Source organism: Selaginella moellendorffii, unplaced genomic scaffold, assembly GCF_000143415.4.
Source record: "Selaginella moellendorffii unplaced genomic scaffold, v1.0 SELMOscaffold_47, whole genome shotgun sequence".
Lineage (NCBI taxonomy): Eukaryota > Viridiplantae > Streptophyta > Lycopodiopsida > Selaginellales > Selaginellaceae > Selaginella > Selaginella moellendorffii.
In genome coordinates this window covers 258,833-281,126 of record NW_003314308.1, presented here as the reverse complement: position 1 = coordinate 281,126, position 22,294 = coordinate 258,833, and the positions used below count along the sequence as shown (strand labels likewise).

The following is a 22,294-nucleotide window of genomic DNA, read 5'->3' as shown; positions in this document are numbered from 1 at the left end:
GCAAGCTCAATGTCACGATTGTGAGAAGATTGTAAGGCACTCGGATGCTATTACCTTCACGAATCTTCCAAGAGCGGTCCAGCTTAGTAAGCAAAACAGCCCTATTGGCCGCTTTGGACCACCACGTAAAGCGTTTGGTGGTGAATTACTTGACACGTCACAAGGGTAAACGAATATTTTAGGAGGTGTTTAGAAAAGTTTATTATAAACACAAGATTAATTGGATTCAAGTTCAATAAAAGTAAAAATTGTCCGTGTTGACCACATAAACTTTGAACTTCTCTAAATACAAGCTTGCAAATAAGTTATATAATGCATTTAGTTCAACTCATTATAAACCATATCAACTCATACTATGCAAGTCTATAAAGGAGTTAGCATTATTTAGCATGTAACCTCATATGTATGCAACCACATTTAAAACAATATAAAAACTAATTATTATTATTACATCAGAGTGCTACTCATTAGTGCCCAGCTGGAGGCATGAGGTCCTAGCTTGAGGTTTAACTCCTGAAATTCCTCCAAGCACCGGAGAGAACCAACACCACCAAGAAATAGAGAGAATTCATACTTTCCTTAATAAAATCTTGATGAGAAAAATGCATGTATATTCATACCAATAAATTAAGAGCTAGTAAGTATGTCTCTTTATCTTTAGCTTGGTTCTGGATTACTCTAAAATATACCTTAATACAGCCAAGTGAAAAGATCCTTAAAAACCATCATAAAATACATCATCTAGATACCCTTCAAAGACTCTTCTCTATTGAGTTCATGGGTTCAATCTTATGCTTAATAAGATCTTAATAGTTGTATAAAAGGCGATATGTTTGAGGATTTGAACAAAGACAATAATCCACTTTCCAGCACCAAGATTCTCTAGACTTGAGCTCTTGGTTGGCTATGAAGAGACCAAGTAACTACTCGTGCCATAGACGATTCTATATGGCACAACCTAGGACGCATGGAGCTAGTCAGACCCGTCTGATGACTACCAGATGGTGGATGGATCTAGCACTGACCATAGGTGCCATCTGCTATGGTATTTACTGCACGATGATAAATCCAACTGGCCCACCTGGATTTCCCCAGTTACCTATAGCACCGTGGGTGTGCACAACACTAGCCACCTACTGTTGTGGAGCATACAAGTTGCAAGTAGAAAATGGATGCCACACAACCCCTGGGAGCAAAGGCGATGTCAAAAATGTAATTTGGGCCAAGTAGAGGATGTCTTCCACATCCTCTATTAATGCCCGAGTTATAAGCCATTGCGGGATCAAACCACACTCCGAGTAAGACTAAGGGACCAAAGAATGAATTATGCATTACATCCATGCAGATAGGGCAAGTGGACTATAAACAAATTATATTCTAGAGCCTTCTAGACAACATTACTGCTGGTCAATGCCTGTGTCAAATGATAATAAAAGAAAATGTAATAGTTAGCTACCAACAGATTAAAACTTTAATATACAAATTGTGTATACCAATCTCAATGTCTTTCTTTCATACAAATGATATATACAATATAGATAACATTGAACATTTATCACTTATAGCCTCCTATTTCACTTATACCCTTTATATAGGCATAAAGGCACCTATGTAAGTGGGATTTCGATAATTGAGTTTTACTTTTCCAAAAACGAAATTTTGATCTGTTTAGAATTTCTCTCGGCCTCTTATGCTTTTAGAAACTCAAGAGGTGCGTTTTCCTCTTTATATTTCCAATATACAACACAAGAAGGAATCCTTCCCTGCTCTATAAATCATATATAGACAAACTTCCTGCAAGTTTTGCTTGACACTCTCTCCTCCATCACTCCCCAGGAAGAAACAAGAATAACCAGAAAAGAAAGAAAAGAAAAAGAATAACCAAGAAAGAAAAAATGTCCGAGGAGAAAAAAGAGAGAAAATAAAAAGAAACAAAGAAAAACAGGAAAAAAAGAGAGAACCTGGAATGGGATGGATGGAGTAGTAGCGTCACGAGAATGGGAGGCTCGATTGATCCATATGTCTCAAACGATCCACCACTTGCCGCATGGTTGGCCTGACCGTGAGCGAATCCACCGTGCACATCACCGCCAGCTTGAGCGTCTCCAGGAGGAACGCCTCGGGGCCCATCTCCCACAGCTCCACGATGAACACCTCGTGAGCTCGTCCCTGTCCGATGAGCAAGCACGCCCACCCGACGATGGTAAACCCGTGTCCATAGTCCGAGAAGGCCGGATCCAGCGCCTTCTTCCCCGATAGCAGCTCCAGCAGCACCACTCCATAGCTGTAAACGTCTGCCTTGTCCGACACCCGGCACGTCATGGCATACTCCGGCGCGACGTAGCCGAAGGTCCCAGCCACGTCCGTCGTGGCGTGCGTCTCGGACGCACCGAGCAGCCGGGCCAGCCCAAAGTCGGCCAAAAACGCCGTCAAGTTGTTGTCCAGGAGGATGTTGCTCGGCTTGATGTCCCGGTGGAGCACCCGTGGCTGGCACTCGTCATGCAAGTAGGCCAGCGCTTCTGCGATGCCCATCGCGATCCTGTGCACCACCGCCCAGCTTATCTCCCCCCGGCTCCGGTTGTGGATGAAGCTCTCCAGGTTGCCCCGCGGGAAGTAGTTGTAGATGAGGAACATCTCCCCCTCGCTCGCGTGGTAGCCGATGAGCTTCACCAGGTTCGAGTGCTGGATCCTCCCCAGCGTCCGGATCTCCGTGTCGAACTGCTGCACGCCTTGGAACCTCCCAATGGAGAGCCGCTTCACGGCCACCACCAAGCCGGGCATCATCTCCGCCTTGTAAGTTGCTCCAAAGCCACCGTTTCCTATCAGGTAGTCCACGCTAAAGTTCCCAGTCGCTCGGACGACGTTCTCGTACGTGAACCGGAAACCGATGTTGGTGAAAATGACCACCTCTTTCCTGCCACCCCGGTTTCCAGGTGGCCTGGGAACTCGCTGTTTCGTGCACTGGACCAGGAGTACGAGAACCAGCAGCACCACGGCAACAGCGCAGCCTGACGTGATCGCCACGATCACAACGACGCTCAGTCCGCCACCGGCCGGAGGGTCCTGTGGAGCCGCGACCGGGTCAAGATTTTCCTCCATGTATCCGGGTCCGAAAGCAGCCAGCGACGTCGGGCACGGCTTGAGATATGGATTTCCCTGGAAGTGCTCCTTGTCGCACATCCCCACCCAGCTTCCCGAGCTTGGAACGGAGCCGGAGAAGTTGTTGAAGGCGAGGTTGACGGCCACCAAGGAAGTGATGTCGGAGAGCACCGGGGGTATTGTCCCGGAGAAGTCGTTGTTGTTCAGTAGCAAGTACTCGAGGTGACTGAGGTTGGCGAGGGAGGAAGGAATGGTCCCGTTCAAAGTGTTGCCGGAGAGGTCGAGCAGGCTCAGAGAGGACGCCTGGCCCAGCTTCTCCGGAATATCTCCCACGAGAGAATTATTCGCGAGGAAAAGGCTCGTCAGCATCTGGAGCTCGCCGAGTTCACCTGGAATGCTGCCGCTTAGCCGATTGCGCGAAAGATCCAAGAGGCTCAAGTTGCCTAGAGTCCCAAGCTCCTTCGGCAAAGCCTCCTCGATCAGATTGTTCGAAGCACTGAACTGTACCAGGGATTTGCATCCTCCTATATCCTGGCCGGACAGCTCGCCCGAAATCTGGTTGTCGCTCAAGTTTGCCATGAACGCCTTGAACCTTCCACAGAAGGCAAAAAAGGAGGACGGGATGTTGCCGGCCAGCCTATTCTCCGACATGAGGAGCTCGTATACCGGTTCTTGTTCCAGCAGCTCGTCGCCTATTAAAGGTGCTGGAACAGGACCCGAGAAATTGTTGCCGCTTATATCATGCACAACGATTAACCCAGAGCTGAGACACGTCTCGCTTCTCCGTTTCCCGCAAAACGGTCTTCCCGAGCAAAACGAAGGGTAAACCACTGGCTCTTGCGTGTCATTGCACTCGATGCTCCTTCGGGGTAGAACATCTCCGGACAAGCTGTTCCTGCTTACGTTGAAGACGATCATACAAGAAGTTGGCAGCTGTGGTGGTAACTGAGCCTCTAGCCTGTTCAAGCTGAGATCTAAGTACGTGAGTGACGAGCACTTTCCAAGGCCCTGAGGAAAGTCACCCGTGAACGAGTTACCGGCAAGATTGAGGCTCCTCAGCCTCTCACAGGCCCCCCACCCGTCGGGAATACCTCCTGTTAACGCTGCATGAGGTGCCCAGAGAACTTGGAGCTTGGGCAACTTCGAGATGCTGCTCGGAAGCGGACCATCGAACTGATTAAATTCTGCCTTGTCAACACCCCGGACACCATCCCCAGTAGTACAGTTGAAGGGCGAAACACACGAGCTCGGATGTGTCAAAACCAGAAAGGAGAGCTCCAAGCAGTCACCTAAAGCTGCCGGAACCTGACCTGTTAGCCTGTTCATCGATACATCGAGCACCTGAAGCATTCCCAGACGGCCGAGCTCGGAAGGAATAAATCCTTGCAGATAGTTCGATTCGAGGACGAGAACCTGTAGCTTCGAGCAGTTTCCCAGCCAAGGTGGAATGCCGCGAATAAAAAAGTTACTTCCCAGGTCCAAGTACTCCAATGTTCCACAAAGACCCTGTAGCCCCGGAGGAATGACAGAGCTCAACTGGTTGGACGTCAAAGAAAGGTGACGCAAGCGTGACAGTCCTCCCAAACTCGCTGGAATCCCCCCAGAGAGCTTGTTTCTACCAAGGCTGATGTGGACCAAGCTGCGGCAGCTTGCGATGGCTGGCGGGATTGGGCCGTCGAGCAAATTCCCTTCCAGATCCAACACCTCCAAGCTGGAAAGAGCTCCAAGCTCTGCCGGTATCCCACCCGAAAAGGAATTCTCCTGGAGGCTGAGCACCTGGAGCTTGCGCAGCTTGGAAATCTCCCTGGGAATTCCACCCCTGAACCTGTTATACCCCAAGACGAGACTCCTCAACTCGGACAAGTTGCCAATCTCCGGTGCCAAAACTCCTTCCAGGATGCAAGACCCTCCTTGCAAACAAGCCAACGATCCCGGCTGCTGCGTTTGGACATTCTCCCAAGAGTCGCTGTGGCTGCTGCTACAAGTGCCCAAGAAGGCCCCTGTCAAGTTGAGAGACGTGACTCTACGATCCTGTGCGCAACTAACACCCGCCCACAAGCACGGATCAACGCTGCCCGCGTTCCACCCAGAGAGAGCGTCCGAGGGGTCAAGCGCCTTCTTTACTGCCAGGAGCGCAATGCCGTCGCCGGATAGCTGTGCGAGGGACGGAGTGAGAGAGGCAGCCAGCAGCAGGAGCCACAGGAACCACGACATAGCCAGAATCTCGCCTCTACCCCTGCATTATCCCCCAAATCTCAGCTCCAGCCACCGATCCAGCCCTCCCTACGCCTGATTCCCTTGCGCTTCTTCCAGTAGAAATCCGAATGCCGCAGCCTGTGCCGGAATCGCCCCGCCTCCTCCGCCATCCCGACGCGGACCATTCCTGCAAGGAAATGCTTTCTTACGGCAGGGAATGTGCCCGAATCCGGGCGAGCCGCATCGCCACTGCTCCTCTCCTCCGCCAAGAACACTAGCACAGGACCCTAACCCTACCTGGGCCAAAAAAAAAGGTGTACGGCATACATTTCAACGCCGGCCGTTGGATACCCAAGCCGAGAATCCGACGGTCAGGAAGAGACCAAAGAACGACATAACTTTAACCACGAGGAAAAAAAATTCATACTTTAGAGCCTGCGAGTCTCCATTGTTCTAAGAGTCTTTCGAGCTCGATCTTTTCCTCCTCGGCATTTGGAGCAAAGTAGCGATCTCTCCAGCGAAAACCACTTCTCAACCTCGAGAATTCGATCTCGCTACGACGTCGAGCAAATGTCGATCACTTCACGAGCAAATCTCTCCTCCGGACGAAGAACTTTTCACTGCTGGTGCTGCTGCCGCTGGTGATGGTGCTGCTGGTGCTGATGGTGGTGCCTGGTTCGTCGTCTCCGAGTTGTCGAAGGCCCAACAATCTCTCCTCCATTCTCTCCAGCAGCAGCAGCAGCAGTGGAGTTCGAGCTAGCTCCACCACCGCTTCCAGACGAAGAACTAGTCACAGTCCCTGTTCTTCCCTCGTCACCGCCAACAACACGGTTCATCTGGATATCCTCCCCCCACAAAGCTTCCCTCGGGGCAGCCGACGACGCCGCGGCCGCCGCCACCACCCTGGACGAAAGTCCTCTAAGCCTGCTTGGGATGCTACTACCACCTGCAGTCGCTCCAGTCGCTGCTACAGGACCAAACACTTGAAAAAGCAAAAAGACTGTCCACCAATTACCATCGTCGCCAGGAAAATCATTGTCATCACCCTCATCTTCCTGGTCATCGTTGTCCTCGTCGATCACGTAGTCACCCAGGATCCGAGCTCCGGGCATGGCCGACTGGATGGTGCTCAACACGTCCCCTATGTCCCGCTCGCGTTCCAGGTGCCTCCAGTCCCTCTGCCGGGCCGGATCCACGTCCGAGGGCCGAGCAAACGGGTGCACACACCGAGCGTGCTTCCGCAGCTCGTCGTAGCTCCCGGTGAATCCACACGACTCCTGTGCGCAGTTCCTCGACTTGCAGTTTAGATGCCGCCGAGCCGGCTCCACCACCTTCCACCCCACAACTTTGCCTCTACACAGAGGACACATCAAGTCGAGTGACTCCCCCATTCCACTGCAGCTGCTCCTTACTTCCGGCTGCTCCTCGGACGCTTCCCTCGCCTCGGACTGCTCCTGGAAGTCGGCCACCTCCGCCTCGGGCTCCTCCTCTACGACCCCTACACCCGGAACTCCTCTGAGAGCTCGCCCCGGAGTCCCAGACCCATCACGACCACCGTTTCCACCACCTCGTCTAGAGCTGCTGCTACTGTTGCTGTCACCTATGAGCAAGAGCTCCCGGAGAGGTCTCATCCTCACGGCCGATCGCTCGCGAGTTCTAGCGCTGGACGATCCTCCAGCGGCGGCCGACGAGAGTGGCTCGTGGATCACCTCCTCGCCTCGGCTGCTACACTGCCCGCCGCCTCTTCCCGAGAGCTTCTTGTACTGGTCCAGGCAATTCGAGTGGCGATAGCTCGTATCACACATGTAAGGCCGGCATCCATTGTCGTGGGAGCTGCAAAGGAGTAGCACTGCGTTGTGTGGGATCTCCATGCAAATCGGGCATGTCGCGTCCTCCCATTCTTTCGAGACCAGAGCCTCGTCGCCACCCTCTTTAGAGGAGCTCTGGTAAGGATGGTAGTGTGGCGGGCGAGATTTTCGTGACGATCGATTGCTCACATCCTTCGGCATCCTCTTTTTTCGCGTTGTTCTTCCTTCCCTCCTCAGTCGGCAAGAGCTTCGCTTCACCGACAAGGCAAGAATGAAAATGCCCTCGCTGGCCGCGCGGCGCCTAGAGCGCAAGCTCCTCTAGCTCGCTCGCTCGCTCGCATCTGCGCCAAGATCCACGAAGAGAAGGGGGATTATTGCCAACAATCTCTACCCTAATTGCAAGAACAAGCACCTGGAAATCGCGCGGCTCCAAGATCCCCGGCGCTGCTGCTCAGATCGATGCCCGCTCGTCGCAGATCCGGAGGATTGGCCAGACAGCGCGGCGGCGCGGCGGCGCCACTGATCGATCGCGCGAGGCCACCGGCGGTAGCCCGTAAGCGTTGCGTCTCCTCCCTGGGAAACGTTCAAGTGCTTCTCACGGCTACGGGGATATTAAGCCCTACCGTACGCCCTGGCCCTCCAGAATGTTGGCCATGAGCGCGTACGGAGCCAGCGACCCATGGCCCAGCCCCACCACGGATTCGAACGCGTGACCGCCCGCCCCAGCCGCCTCGCCGTTATGACATGCGCCGCCCAGCACCGTCATCCACGCCACGTCGTCCGCCACGTAAGGCATGTCATAAGCCACGCGCAGCGCTTCTTCCAGCTTCCCGGCCCGGCTCAAGCAGTCGATCACGCAAATGTAGTGCTCGATCTTTGGGCGAATTCCATGGCTGGGCAGCATCGATTCGAGCAGCTGCTTCGATCGATCCACTGCGCCGCTGTGGCTGCAAGCCGTGAGGAGGCACACGAAAGTGGCGCTGTTTGGTTCGATGGCTTCGTCTCGCATGGATCGAAAGAGCTCGAAGACTCGCTGGCTGTCGCCTTTGCGAGCGTATCCTGCGAGAAGCGAGGTCCAAGTTATGGAGTCACTAGAATGGAGTGAATCGAATACCTGGTGCGCGTCGAGCAAGCTGCCACATTTTCCATAGACGTCGACGAGCGAGTTTGCGAGAACTCCATCTTTCTCGGAAGAACCGCGTCTCGCCGCAAGGGCGTGGATCACTTTCGTCGAGTCGAGCGCTTGAGAGCTCTGGCAGGCCTTTAGAGCGGCTAGAAACGTCCGGGAGTTTGGCTCGCAGCCACCATCTTGGATCATCAGCTGGAGGAGCTCGAGAGATCTTTCGCGGTCGTTGGTCTCTGCGTAGCCGAGGATCAAAGCGTTCCACGAGACGACGTCGCGAGAAGCCATCCGATCGAAAGCTCTCTGCGCATCCGCCATGCTCCCACACTTCACGTACATGTCCATCGCAGCGCTGGCCACGAACTTATCCCTGTCGCTGCCAATCTTCGCTGCTCGCGAGTGCAAAGCCATTCCTTTCTCGATGGAGCTCACCTTGACGATCACTCCATCGAGTTCTATCCCAGCTTCCTTCTCTCCCAATCCGCTGCAAGCCTTGAGAGCCGCCACAAAGCTCCGGGAGTTTGCCCGGCATCCCTGGAGCTCCATAGCTCTCAAGACTTCCATCGCCAGCTCTTCTTCACCGTTCTCGGCATAGCCAAGCATCAATGCGTTCCACGAAACCACGTCTCGAAAGTCCATCCCCTCGAAAGCTCTCTCTGCGTCCTCCATGCTTCCGCATTTCGCGTAGAGATCCACCAAGCTGCTCGCCACAAAACTGTTCTTGATCAATCCCCTGGCTCGAGAGTGAATCGCGAAAGCTTTCTCCAGAGTAGCCAGCTTCACAGTCCTTCCACCAATCTCCCTGCCTTGTTCTTGCGAAACCAAGCTAGCGCACGCCTTGAGAGCAGCCACTATCGTCTGGGAATCCGGGGAAAACCCCTGGAGCTCCATCGCGGCGAGCAAATCCAAAGCTAGAGCTCCATCTCCATTCTCTGCGTATCCCAGTATCATCACGTTCCAAGGGACGACGCTGCGGGATTTCACGGCGTCGAAGACCCGGCGAGCATCGATCAGGCTGCCACACTTGCAGTACATGTTGATCAGCGTGCTGGCCACGAAGATATTCGAGTCGATTCCACGCGCTGCTGCGTCGGCGTGGATTCTCCGCCCTTGCTCGGCATTCTTGGATCGAATGCACGCCTTCAATCCAGAAATCACGGCAAGAGCTTGCTTCTCTGGCGATCCGAAGATGCGCGACTGCGATTCCACTGGGAGCGTACCTCGGTGCCCCGGTCCGGGCGAAAGATCCATTGCTCGATCACTTTGAGCATTTCTCCAAGAACCCTAAAATATTTCTCTTCGTTGCGTTAGGGCAATGGGATGCGAAGCGCCTCGAGGCGCTGCAATGCGGCATTGGTTTCCAGCGCAAGATCGCAGGTACTAGCTGATCTAGCAATCGATCGATCACATTTTCTTCTTTCTCGCCACGCAGATCATCCACAGTTTATCAGCTATCGACTTGTGCTCTTCTTTCAAGCAATGGGGACGCCACAGCCATTCTCCGGAGGCACTCCGATCAAACATCGGTGTTTCTCTTTCGGCACTACAAGCATGCAGCAAGCTCAAAGACTCAGAGATCGGGAGAAAAATCCACAGCGATGCCGCTCAAGGAGAAATCGACGCAAACATCTTCGTGGCCAACACGCTGATCAGCACGTACGCGAAGTGCCGGCTCATGGAAGAGGCGGCCAAAGTTTTCCATGGTATCCAGACTCGCAGCGTGGTTTCGTGGAACGCTTTGATGCTGGGCTATGCCGAGAATGGAGAGGAAGAACTGGCACTGGAGCTCTTTAGCCGCATCCAACGCGAAGGCCCTGGACCGAATGCTCGAACTTTTGCTGCTGCTGGTAAAGCTTGCTCCGGTTTGGCGGTGAAAGAAGCTGGGAGGAAGATTGGAACGAAGGTCTTGAAGGTGGCGGCTTTGGAGGTCGGGCGAGGGATTCATGCCCAAGCTGCAAAGGTGGGATGCGACTCGGAAGTTTTCGTCGCGAGCACCTTCATCGACATGTTTGCGAAGTGTGGAAGCATGGTGGACAGCGATGGAGTTTTCTCCAAAGCTCTACAGCGTGATGAAGTTTGCTGGAACGCTTTGATGCTGGGGTACATCGACAATGGGGAAGAACGGAGAGCTCTTGAGTTATTCTCCCGGATGGAAGCAGGAGGATGCCGACCAAACGCTCGAAGTTTCGTGGGGGCGCTTAAAGCTTGCAGCGCTTTGGCGAAAAAAGAAGAAGAACAGGAGGCATTACAGATTGGCATGGCGATACACGCTCGAGCGTCCAAGCTCGGGTACGAAAATGAAGGCTTTGTTGCCAGCACGCTGGTCGACATGTACATAAAGTGTGGGAGTCTGCGCCATGCTCGCCTGGTCTTCGACATGGTTTCAAGTCACTGCCCGGTCTCCTGGAATTCTCTGATGCTGGGATATGTGGAAAACAAGGACGAAGAGCAGGCGCTGGATTTATTCTCCCGCATGAGCACTGTGGGCCACGTCCGAGATGGTCGGAGTTTCGTTGCCGCTCTGAAGGCTTCCAGCGGTCTCGCAGGGAAAGAAGGCGGAAAGCAGGTCCAGGGAAAGCTCGTCAGAGTTTGCTCGCTGGAAAAAGTCATGGGAATCCACACTCAGGCACAAAAAGCTGGCTGCGACACTGACATCTTCGTTGCAAGCGCTTTAGTCGACGCATATGCGAAGTGTGTGAGCATGGAGGACGCTCGGAAAGTGTTCGATACTATGCCGCTTCACACGGTGGTATCCTGGACAGCGCTGATACTCGGTTACGCAGAGAACGACAGTGAGAATCTGGCTTTGGATTTGTTCTCCCGCATGCCGAGCCAAGGCTGTCCGCCGAACGTCTGGACTTTCGTAGCTGCACTGAAAGCCTGCAGTGGGCGTGCAGCAAAAGAAAAAGCTGATGGGAAGTGTGTGAAGACGGCGACTCTGGATGCTGTCATGGATATTCATTCTCGCACGAAGAACGGTGGGATGGACTCGGATATCATTCTGCTCGGCGCACTGGTTGATGCGTACGTGAAGTGTGGAAGCATGGACAATGCTCGAGAAGTTTTCAACGGCATGCACAAGCAAGACACCGTTGTGTGGAACTCTTTAATCCTGGGATATGTGGACAACGGGGAGGAAGCTACAGCACTTGAGTTATTTGCAAGCGTTGCGGAGAATTGCCGGGACTCTCGAACTTACGTTGCGGCACTCAAGGCTTGTTCTTTCCTGGCACTCAAAGAAGAGCCTCGGCAGCAAGATGGCACTGCGGGAAAGGCTTTGGAAAGAGCCATGAGCATCCATCTCGAAGCTGCAAATGCTGGATTTGAGCTCGACGTTTTCTTGGCGACCACGCTGATCGATACGTACGCAAAATGTGGGAGCATGAAGGATTCACGCAGGGTTTACGACAAGCTTCCCGCTCATAATGCGGCACTCTGGACGGCCTTGTTACTCGGCTACGTTGAGAACTGGGAAGAAGCAGCGGTTTTGGATCTGCTAGACACTATGCCAGCTGAAGGAGATGCTCAAACTTTCGTCGCTGCTCTGAAGGCTTGCGCCAATCTAGCGGTGAAAGAAGAGGTTACCAAGGAGGTTGATGGAAGGCTGGTGAAAGCTCGGGCTTTAGAGAAAGGATCGGCTATCCATCGTCAAGCTTCCAAGTGTGAAATGGATTCAGATGTTTTCGTGGCAAACACTCTGGTCGATATGTACGTCAAGTGCTGGAACCTGGTGGATGCTTGGAGAGTTTTCAACGGCATGGAAAACAGGAACGTCGTAGCATGGAACTCGCTTTTACTGGGCTATACGAAAGCCGGGGAGGAAGGGTTGGCTTTGGAACTTATATCGTCCATGCAGTTTTCACCGGACGTGCGAACTTACAGCGCTGGATTGAAAGCGTGCACAGCTTTGGCCGCGAAAGAGACTGGGACACAGGTTGATGGGAAGCTTTATAAGCTCGAGTCACTGGACAAAGCTCTGGCCTTGCATCGCCAGTCGGCGGAGCTTGGCTGTGGCTCGGACGTTTTCTTGGCGAGCAGCCTGATCGAATGCTACGCAAAATGTGGAAGCTTGGTCGATTCTCTTCGAGTCTTCGAGAAAACGCCTCGCTATAACGTTCTCTCGCTCAACGCGTTGATGCTCGGCTATGTTGAGAACGGGGAAGAAAAGATGGCTTTGGAGTTATTAGCCGCCGCCTTGGAAGGTTGTAAGCCGAATGCTCAGACCTTCATCGCTGCTCTCAAGGCCTGCACCGCTCAAGCTGCAAAAGAGGAAGGAAAACCAGTCGATGGGAAGCTTGTCAAAGTCGACAGTTTGGACAAAGGCAAGGCCATTCACTCGGCAGTCGTGGAGAATGGCTATGGCTCCGTGGGAGTGATCACAGGCACGCTTGTCAACATGTACGCGAAGTGCCGGAGCCTCACAGATGCTCGTAAGGTTTTCGACAGCATCGCCGCTTCCGACCGAGACGTGGTGCTGTGGAACACGCTGCTACTCGGCTACGTCGAAAACTGCGAGGAGAAGCTCGCCTTGGAAGCGTTCTCTGCGATGCGAGCTCGAGGTAGCTGTCAACCGGACGCTGGAACTTTCATCCCTGTGCTAAAGGCGTGTGGAAACATGGCCTCCATGGACGCCGCCAGGGAGATCTTTGCCGTGATGGTCAGGTATGGAGCTGAAAACTTCCACACCGTCGCTAACTCTGTTGTGGATGTTCTTGGCAAATGCGGGAGCATGATCCACGCCCAGCTCGTCTTTGACGCTCTTGCGACGAGAGACACCGTGACTTGGAACTGTTTGATCGCGGGATATAGTCACCAAAGTTCCATCGCGATGGTTTTCTCCTCGTTCCATCAAATGCGAGACGAGAACTTGGAGGTAAATGGTGTAACTTTGGTGTCGCTTCTCACGGCTTGCAGCCACGCGGGGCTCTGGGACAAAGCCCGGCGCTACCTCGACGCAATGCCGCGCGTGTATGGAATCCCAGCTGGCATGGAGCACTACCACTGCGTGGTTGACGCGCTCGGGCGGGCCAACCAGCTGGACGCCGCCGTGGCAATGGTCCATACCATGTCACTGCCTCCGACTGCGCTGACGTGGTTTACCATCTTGTCCGCGTGTCAGAAATGGGGTGACGTGGAGCGCGCCAGCTTGGTAATGCGGTCCCTGCTGGTTGCACCCGGCAGCAGTGACGTGGTCGAATCCGCCTACGTGTTATTGGGCAAGTTGACCGGACGGTGACGTGTCAATGGATAAGGTTGACTTGGCGGTGACGTGTCAATGCGCAAAAGATGACATGTGTGCACGTCACTGCCACGTCATCTATCTTTTTCTTGACAAAAATATGCCCTTGCGTCTTTTGTCGCCCTTGATTGAGACCAAAGAATGATGGGTCAGTGATATTCGAGTGGGACGATATATATATTTTCCATTGTATTTGGTGGCATTGTCATCACGTTGGGTGTGGTGGGCGCTACTTACTTGGTGGCCGCGTTGACAAGGTCCGTACACCCGCCAATAAGTGAGACATGAGCAACAACACCCACAAGCAACATCACAGCAACATCACAGCGCAGGGAACAGACAGACAGGGATCTTATTGGTGTCTCTTTTGTCTGTACGGCAATCACATACTTTGCTGCTAATTGCCCAACTAAAAAACCTGCTTATCTCACCTGGTTTGTGTGGCTTTCGGTGCGTGACGTTCGCGGCAGAATCTACAAGGAGCGTTGGGAACCGGGCCACTACTTTGTCGCCCGTACGGCCCCCACGCGCCCCAGCCGGCGGCGGCCATGGCCATCATCCCGGGATATTTCGTACAGGGCCCGTGCCACGCGGGCGCCGACGTGGCGACACGGGGGCTTTGCTCAATCACACGCACAAAGAGGTGTGATAGAGTTGTGTGTTTGCGCGTTCTTGTCCATGGTGTTGACAAGAGGTTATTTTTCTCGACTAAAATCCCTTCCCTGGGTGGGGCATCCACATGAGCACATATGAGATAGAGAGAGAGCCAGAAAATGAGACTATACTACACGGAATCTTCTAAACAAGTGCTTCTGTCCGAAAGATCGTATAAAGCTGCGATTTTTTAAAAGTATGAAATCATCAGCCCGATCATGCACCAAAAAATCTCAGCTAAGCTTCGAGAATATACTACTCTCATACACATCGCTACACCTATGATCCAAACTATGCCATTTAATCAAAAGCTTTGGCGAGCAGTAGCTTTCAGGAGGCTCCTTTGTGGTGTTGACATTGACACCGTTACATAATTGCCACCACCAATACAAAATATTTATATTCTCTATTATTTATATAGTAATAGTATTTATAATGGTAATTAAATTATTGTACACTATGATAACATTAAAATTAGTATAAATAATATTTGGTAATATTAATAAGAACATGGTGGAGAAGAGACAAGCTAGCTATGGAAAGCTTTGTTTTCTATCCATCCATCTTTCAAGCCCTCTCTCCAGTGAAAGTGACAAACATGAAAGAGAAATGGAGTGTGGTTCTTTTGGTCAACAATAGCGACGAATGAAGCGATCAGAAGCAGGAACAGCAGAATTGTACTGCCATTCGTGTCCATCAGTCTCTCTCGCTCGGCACGACAACCGATCCAAGCTCACTTTTTTAGCATTCGATCGAGCCAAAACGAACGAACAAGCCTGTGTTAGTTTAGAACACTAAGAAACACTTAGTTCTCCAGCGAGAGAGGAAGCGAAAGAGTCGCCTTATCAACTAACTAGATGCACGCTTTCCATGGTCTCGATCGAAATTCGTTACTGTTTTTTGGTTTTCTCGAGATGTGGTATTGAGAATTTCGATACAACGATAGCTCGTCAAATTGAATTGAAAGTTTTTTTCTTCTTTTTTTGCTTTCAACACAATAAGTTTTCTCCTGATGATCGGTTGCATATGTGATCGATCACTCCGACTCGTTCCAGGCTGAGAAGTAAGGCATGTGTGCCGGGATTGTGGACCTCATCGCGTGGAGAGTTTGCAGCGGTGATGGCATCAGGGATCCGGTGCTGTAATCTGGCGGCGCCGGAGTATAAAGCTGATCGTCGTGCTGAGCTACGGAGGAACTTGGAACTCCGCCACCTCCACCACCACCATCCGAGGAGCTCGTATCGGCAGCTTCAGGATGATCAGCTTGACAAGAGAACGTGTCGAGTCCAATGAGGTTGCGAAGAACTCCCGGCCCCGCGGCACCAGCATAGTTGTGTTCCTGATTAGCGATAGAGTCTTGAGGAGCGGAAGAAGTTACGAGAGCTCCTCCATCATCACATATCGGTTCGTCAGCTGCTATGGTGACGCTCTGATCGTTCGCTGCGTCGGGAGCTTCCTTGTGCTTGATCCTGGCGGTGTCACCCAGTAGCAAGCTCGGGCTGGAGCAAATCCGCCTCAAGTCGTAGTGACTCATGTCGAAGTTTGTCACCGCGCTTGCACCGCGGAATTTGATGGCTGCGATGTCGTAAGCTTCGGCAGCTTCTTCTTCAGTACCTTTCATCGAAAAAAGGAAAAAATTTACGAACTTGAAAGCTTTCGATCGAAAACTTACTGAAAGTTCCGAGGTACAGATCTTTATTCCCCGCAACTCGTCCGATCCGAGCTTGCCATCTTCCCTGCTGGTGATGCCTGGGAAAAAAGACCGAAGTGAAAAAATATATGAATTGATCATGAGCATTACCTTGTTACACCCCTGAACCTCGATGCGCCTCTCGCGAAGCCACTGCTCTTCCTGTTTTCCAAACACAAAGACACATACAAGCTTTAGAACACCACATATAAACTTTAGAACACCCAAAACTTTAGAACTCGCACAATGCAAAATGGAAAAAGTTTCGCACCTCCTGAGCGCAGCAACAAATGCCTGTCTGCTCATACTCTTCATCTCAGTTAACTTGGAGTGATACTCCACAGCCTTCAACACAACCAGAAAATCTGTGAGCTTGCAAAGAAAGAACTTACGTTGTCACATTAGTTCTTACCGGAAAGTTTGTAGTTGTCGTAGGCCCCCAGTACTTGAGAGCTGCCAGATCGTAAGCTCTTGCTGCCTTCTCCTCCGCATCATACCCCCCTACGCAAAACGCAAGAAAAAAAGAAAAGAAAACCACCAAAAGTTTAGCTCCACAATCGAGAAAAATTCGATAGATTACTCACCTAAGTACACTGGAGGATGGATCAAGTACCATACCAAAAACACCATCCAGATCCAGGGACGGAAAAATCACCCAAGAGAGAAAAAAAACCATGAAAAAAAACTCTCAAAACTTTTAAGCAGTACCTTGTCTTCCTTTCCTCGTTTGTCCTTCCTTTCGGCAAGTATTGTCCCAGAGATGAGCCTCAAAACGCCCAGTCCAGCGATGCCTAGCTTAAACATTTGGATCAGTGTTTCAGTTCCAGCAACTTAGAACTCAAACCGAGGGAACAAAGAGAGAATGTGAAACTATCCCATCTTTCTCGCTCTTTTACCTGGTCACACCCCGAAAGACCGATGTTCGCTGCCCGAAAGTATCGATCGATTTGCGCAAGTTGGGCGCCTTGTTCTTGCCGAGCCTCTTCTTGCTACCGGTGGTCCTTGGAAGATTGATGGCGGTGGTGGTGGCGGACGAGGATGGCGGCGGTGGTAGCTCCTGGTCCTGGAAGGTCACGAGCGGCTGGTGATCGTGGTGGGCGGCGATGGAAGACGAATCGGTGTTGCTCGACTGTGAGCCGGAACTCATGGACAAAGTCAGCGACTGGTGATTGACGATAGCGCTCTGGTGGTGGCTTTGATCCATGGAAGGAAGAGCTGCGTGATGATCGTCGTGGCTATTCTCTTGCGGCTGCCTCAGCAAAGATTTGAGAGTGGACAAATTGGTAGTGCCGTGCTGCTGCTGCTGCTGCTGCTGCGCGCTCGTCTGATCGATCTGGCGGTGAGAATCGCTGAGAAGCGGCGAAGGAGGAGACGAAGAGACTTGTGCTCGCTGCTGTTCTGCGAAGGCACTTACCGGAAGAAGCGTTCTCCTTAATAGCTGAAAGTTGTATGGCGACTGCAGTGAGGCGACCATGGAGTTGGAAATAGCGCCGTATCTTGTGCTGATCATCCCCGGCGAGAGATGGTAGTGGTGATCGACGAAGCCGTGGGGATGCTCCAGGGTACCTTGGCCCATGAAATCGTGGTGCTGCATCTGGATCGGGAGCGCTGGAGAACTGGAACTCTGGAAGGTGTTGTCGCTGCGAATGGAAGAACCCCTCTGGCAATCTTCTACCGGCTGCTGCATTACTCCTCACGGAGACATCGCGAAGATCTCTTGCTCTCCTCTCCTCAAAAACCAAAAACTCTCGTCCTCGCTCACGATCGAAGTAAGAAGAAGAAAAAAAAAAATTAAACGGAGAGATAGAAATGGAAGAAAGCTGCTGTGTGGGTTATCTCCAAACAACAAAAATCGACAGGAAGCCAACAAAAAGTTCTCTCCTCTCACAGTTTTTCTTTTGTCACTGTGGAAGAACTAGACGATATACTGTTCCTCCTGCAACGAGCACACACACGCGAGAACAAAAGGGAGAAAAAAAGAGAAAAAAAATCCAAAAGATTCGAATTTGGATCCGTCCTGATCCACAGAAAGGAAAGAACCGTGGATCCTCGATCCAGCGCCGAGCCCTGCTGCTACAAACTGCACAAGAACACCACACAAGTTAGTCTCGCTCGATTCTACGGCGTGGGCGGTACCTTCTCGCAGGGAAATCAGCAGCGCGAGAGACCCAATGCGACGTGCGATCAACCCATGACCTCCGATTCCTGGCGGGCTTGCGAGATTCTTGGCAAGAACACACAAATGCGAGAAGGATGGAACCGGAAGAACAACGAAGCCAAAAACCGGATTTGGAATGCCGTTCTGTCACTCCTGATGTTGGATTTTGCTGTTAAGCTTGCGGCTTTTGTAGGGGGATTTCCCACCAAAGGGATGAATGCCCACATCGAATCATTGCCTCTCTTTGACTCCATAGCCGCGCGCTACAGTGCTTCTCTTACGCACCGTATTTACGTAACAAGGGCGCTTTACTTAAATTACCATGTGGCAAAGCCTTTCCAGAAATGGTAAAGCACGCATAAACACCCAATGCCCGGGAATACCTACCACACCTTTCGAAAAATAATGTCGAGGCGATTGACCATACGATTGGAATCCGACGGCGCCGCGGGGGACACGCGCTGGCCTGTTGTGCGGGGAATATTCGCACGTGACGTGAGCACACCAGTGTGTACCATGGATTTTTTCAATTTGGAGATCTATGGGGTCCGCCTGGTACCCATTAATGTGGAGGTGACATGACATGTTAATTTTTTTACTATGTAGCCTAGATATTTTCAGACTGTTAGAATTGTACCCTAAAGTGGCCCAGGGCGAAACAGGGGCCAAATCTCTCCGTACTAGATTTTGGGCGAACTGTACGGCACGTTTGAAATTTTGGGGCATTTGTGTTGAGAGCGCCCGCGCTAGCTGCCGAGCTTGACGGGATCGTGCGAGGCAGTGGAAATTCTGAGGTATGGTGTCGCGCTCCATGATTCCTGCGGGCTGTGTGACGGTTTCGCTCGATCGGCGATGTAATGCCGAGATTCTGGATTGATTTGCAGAGGAGAAGGTATGATCTGGAGCTGAGCTCGAATGCTATTATCTGAGGAATGAATGAAAAGAATTCTGCGAGTGTCGAAAAGAATCAAATGGGGAGTAAGTGCTTTAGAGCTCGCTTGCCTTCTTTTCTTTTTTTTTCAAACCATGTTTCAAACTTTTTGAATGGCAATCAGGCCTCCCTACTACCAACATCCAGGACATTCTACGACAATCACAGGGATCCAGAGGAGAAAAAGACAGTGTGTGCGATTCTCGATCCTTCACAGGTAAGAAGGCACTGTACTTGACACTTTTAGATTTGTTTAATTGTGTGTGTGTTGGTAGCAGCACTGCAGCAGCCACGGGAAGAACTGGAGAGCAGGGACTGGAAAACACTTAGCGTTAAGCTTCATACGGTAAAGAGAACTGTTTGGACGTACTGATGCAGTGGGATGATGAACAGGAATTTTTGCGTTTCACGCATCAAGAGAGTAGCGAAACTTTGACATCCAGCTCAAAGCGTGATTTCTTTTTGTCAACGAGCAAAGCTCCTGATCAGCTTCAGAGGTGTGTGAGATGTGGTGTACTCGGTTGTCAGCTTAACCTGAGCTTTCGATTGTGCAGTTTCTATTACAGGAGCTGACCAAACGCTCGGCCTGTGCCCAAACGACAAGTCAATCGATACTGTTGAGCTGTGGTTTTGGCTGTATCTCTCGCGGAAAACTTCTTTGAACACTCGAGGTATCGTGCTGCTATGAACAAAGATTGATGGAAGATGTCGATGGTTTTTCTTCCTATTAGGTGAGCTTGCACAGTACGCTTGGTTGGTTTTTCTTGCTCACGTAAAGTTGCATTTTTGCGAATTCTTACTCTTTTTGTTGGTCTTGGTTCTGACAAGCATTCCATTCTTTTCTAGGGATTCATAGTTCTTTGCTGTTTTGTTCAGGGGTTCCTGATGAACAAACACGTAGTTGTGTGACTGGAGAATCGAGCGTCATCGGCTCTGTGCCTTTGTGACAATCGTCGCTCGTAACTAGACGCTGCTAACAGCTACGCGGCTACAATGTACACGTTTCGAGGCCTGGCGCAAACACTGAGCTACGACATCCGGGTGAGCTTGATCTGTCCTTGATTCGCCGACACGGCACTGCTACACGATGGTAAGCAAAAAGATATTGTCGGGCAAGTAGCTCACTCAAAATATTCCTCCCGTGCTGGGAAGTCCGTGTGCCACTACCATCACAGAGACAGGAGTCCGGCCAGGGCGGTGGAGGCGATCAAAACTTGGTTCTAGTGCTGGAAGCTGCTTGGGCGATCGTCAAACTCCAAGTGATCATCACGGTTCGCAAGTTTTATATTCTTCGGACAATGATTTTCTCGATCCATCCGTGCTTAGGTGGCCAAGCGAAGTGATCCTCGTGGATAAGGTACTTTTACTTGGCTCTAAGCTTACGCTTGGACTTATACCATGCTTTTGACAATAATCCAGGATGCTTTGGACGCTTGCAACTTAAATGTTCCTTGTTCTTTAAGCAGGAATAGATCCAAAAGTTCTTGACAGATCACCGTCTTACCGGCATCTCCTGACAAGTGTCTTTGTGAACGTGGCACGGCAGCACTGATCTAAATCCTTGGGACTAAACTGTAGCGAAGAATTCTCTGTTCTATCGTAGGTGATCGCCAAAATGGGTGGCAAATCCAGCAAAAGCAAGCAAGATGCGGCCGAGAACGCGAATTCGCCACCGCCAGGCGACGAAGATCCCTCCGTCCGCATGGATCCCAACAGCAAACTCAGAGTAAGATCACCAGATAGGCCCATTCCAAAGTATGATCAAGAACCACCGCAGCAAACCGAGGGGGCCTCGGATGATTTCCCAGTGGACGCCGAGGAGGAGCGCGAGCTCGTCGCTGGCGAGGAGGGATTGGTGAAGATTAGTCACTCCCTGGTGCATCTCATCGACAAGGAGCAGAGTGTGCTGTTGGGTTCCGGTACGTTTTCTCTCGTCCGGCTCACGCAAAATGGGAAAGAGGTGGCCGTGTTTGCGCGAGTCGGCAAGAAGTTGCAATGGCCGATTCTCAAGGACGAGGTCGTCACCAAGCTTGATGCTGGGCACTACTTCTTCTCGCTCAGAGTTGATCCAGACGATCACACCGATCGCGACGATGTAAGTGAAAGTTCTTCTCGTTCTTTTCTCTGAATTTTCTCTCCCAGAGCCATAGCGAAAGAGAAAATCCTTCCAAGAAGGAGAGCGTCGAAAACTTGAGCTATGGCGTGACATTCAAGGTGAAAGGCAACGAGGAGAAGCTATCCAAGCTCGATGAGTTGCTCAAGACGTATACTTTCTTCTCCAAGCCCAAGATGATGCAAGGCGACGAAGGGGAGATCCGGGAGAAGCTCGAGGCGGAGGGAATGATCAAGCCGGACGAGATCCAAGGCCAGGTTTTGGTTCCTCCTCCCAGCCTCGCGCAGGACATGAACAAGAGGCCGTCCGAGACGAAGTCGAGATTGTACTGGACCGCCATAGCTCCAAACGTGGAGGATTACAACAGCAGCATTGCGAGAGGAGTGGCAACCGGCACTGGTCACGTAATTCGATCCCTGTTTTGGTGCAGTAACTCCACGGCGGCCCAACTTGAGAAAGGTGGCGAGTATGTCAGGAAACACACCAAAGCAGCTAAGAAGCCCGTGCAACTCAGTCCCACGACGATGCGAAACATCAAAAGGTTGGTTCTTTTCCTTTCACTCTCTCTCTTTCTTAGTTTTCACCAAGGTTGATTTACTGTAGAGTGCGAAGAGTTACACAAATGTCCGAGAGAGTTGCAAGAGGGATCTTGACGGGAATTGTGACTGCAACTGGATATTTCACCAGCGCCGCGGTGACTTCGAAAGTTGGGAAGAAAGTCTTCAAGATGATGCCCGGTGAAGTCGCTCTTGCGTCTCTGGATGCATTCAGTACGTAAATTTTGTTCCATGACCAATCAACTTTACTTTCTCTTATTTTTCTTCCAGGCAAGGTGTTTGATGCAGTGGAAATGGCCACCCAAAACATTCTGTCTACTGGCACACTGATCACAACCGGAGTGGTGGCTCATAAGTGAGTTATCTTGGCTTATTTATTTGTATATTGTTTTTATTATCTTTTTTGTTTCTATTTCTGCCAGATTTGGAGAGCAAGCCGGGGAATTTACTCACGAAGGGCTATCTTCGATTGGGCATGTGTTGTCCACTGCTTGGGTTGTTTCAAAGATCAGAAAGGCCATCAACCCAAAAGAGACTAAGCCTTCAACCAGAAGCATGGTAAAAAATGCGGCTACAAATGCCATAATGAGGAAAAAGTAAGCCATTTATCTCATAAAATCATTGAAATAAATCTTGCATTATTTTGTATAACTCAAGAAATAAAAGAAAAAAAAGGAAACAAAAATCTTTCAACGAATGAGAATCTGCATTTAGGGTTTATTTAAA

The 22,294-nt window shown here is 51.2% G+C and overlaps 6 protein-coding genes across 8 annotated transcripts; 2 read left to right on the top strand and 4 right to left on the bottom strand.

Moving 5' to 3' along the window:
- Positions 1-1,694: 1,694 nt before the first annotated feature.
- Positions 1,695-5,587, bottom strand: LOC9657653 (LRR receptor-like serine/threonine-protein kinase RPK2). Its single transcript, XM_024686086.1, has one exon. It carries the CDS (start codon positions 5,311-5,313, stop codon positions 1,990-1,992), a length of 3,324 nt encoding a protein of 1,107 aa, XP_024541854.1. The 5' UTR covers positions 5,314-5,587; the 3' UTR covers positions 1,695-1,989.
- Positions 5,588-5,699: 112 nt separating this feature from the next.
- LOC112350245 lies at positions 5,700-7,726 on the bottom strand. The gene is made up of 2 exons (XM_024686088.1): positions 7,516-7,726; positions 5,700-7,444 (listed from the first exon to the last, which is right to left on the bottom strand). The coding sequence occupies exon 2, from the start codon at positions 7,302-7,304 to the stop codon at positions 5,913-5,915; it is 1,392 nt and encodes a 463-aa protein (XP_024541856.1). The 5' UTR covers positions 7,305-7,444; positions 7,516-7,726; the 3' UTR covers positions 5,700-5,912.
- Positions 7,727-7,873: 147 nt separating this feature from the next.
- LOC112350244 (pentatricopeptide repeat-containing protein At4g18520, chloroplastic-like) lies at positions 7,874-9,515 on the bottom strand. Its single transcript, XM_024686087.1, has 2 exons — positions 8,218-9,515; positions 7,874-8,162 (listed from the first exon to the last, which is right to left on the bottom strand). The coding sequence occupies exons 1-2, from the start codon at positions 9,475-9,477 to the stop codon at positions 7,956-7,958; spliced, it is 1,467 nt and encodes a 488-aa protein (XP_024541855.1). The 5' UTR covers positions 9,478-9,515; the 3' UTR covers positions 7,874-7,955.
- A 9-nt stretch (positions 9,516-9,524) lies between these two features.
- Positions 9,525-13,657, top strand: LOC112350243 (pentatricopeptide repeat-containing protein At3g09040, mitochondrial-like). Its single transcript, XM_024686085.1, has 2 exons — positions 9,525-9,603; positions 9,659-13,657. The coding sequence occupies exons 1-2, from the start codon at positions 9,547-9,549 to the stop codon at positions 13,460-13,462; spliced, it is 3,861 nt and encodes a 1,286-aa protein (XP_024541853.1). The 5' UTR covers positions 9,525-9,546; the 3' UTR covers positions 13,463-13,657.
- A 1,333-nt stretch (positions 13,658-14,990) lies between these two features.
- LOC9658339 (AP2-like ethylene-responsive transcription factor ANT) lies at positions 14,991-18,238 on the bottom strand. The gene is made up of 9 exons (XM_024686188.1): positions 17,946-18,238; positions 16,706-17,889; positions 16,518-16,600; positions 16,394-16,402; positions 16,222-16,310; positions 16,081-16,154; positions 15,921-15,971; positions 15,792-15,868; positions 14,991-15,733 (listed from the first exon to the last, which is right to left on the bottom strand). Exons 2-9 carry the CDS (start codon positions 17,494-17,496, stop codon positions 15,156-15,158), a joined length of 1,752 nt encoding a protein of 583 aa, XP_024541956.1. The 5' UTR covers positions 17,497-17,889; positions 17,946-18,238; the 3' UTR covers positions 14,991-15,155.
- A 459-nt stretch (positions 18,239-18,697) lies between these two features.
- LOC9658338 (protein EARLY-RESPONSIVE TO DEHYDRATION 7, chloroplastic) lies at positions 18,698-22,219 on the top strand. Of its 3 annotated transcripts, XM_024686132.1 has the most exons (14): positions 18,698-18,761; positions 18,852-18,945; positions 19,023-19,115; positions 19,177-19,244; positions 19,292-19,395; positions 19,453-19,629; positions 19,775-19,988; positions 20,051-20,255; positions 20,318-20,624; positions 20,676-20,993; positions 21,041-21,552; positions 21,615-21,781; positions 21,839-21,923; positions 21,991-22,219. In XM_024686132.1, the coding sequence occupies exons 9-14, from the start codon at positions 20,514-20,516 to the stop codon at positions 22,166-22,168; spliced, it is 1,371 nt and encodes a 456-aa protein (XP_024541900.1). In that variant the 5' UTR covers positions 18,698-18,761; positions 18,852-18,945; positions 19,023-19,115; positions 19,177-19,244; positions 19,292-19,395; positions 19,453-19,629; positions 19,775-19,988; positions 20,051-20,255; positions 20,318-20,513; the 3' UTR covers positions 22,169-22,219. The 3 variants fall into 3 exon arrangements, with proteins under 3 accessions (XP_024541900.1, XP_024541898.1, XP_024541899.1); XM_024686130.1 differs by having other exon boundaries at positions 20,318-20,993; XM_024686131.1 differs by having other exon boundaries at positions 19,174-19,244; positions 20,318-20,993.
- Positions 22,220-22,294: the final 75 nt, after the last annotated feature.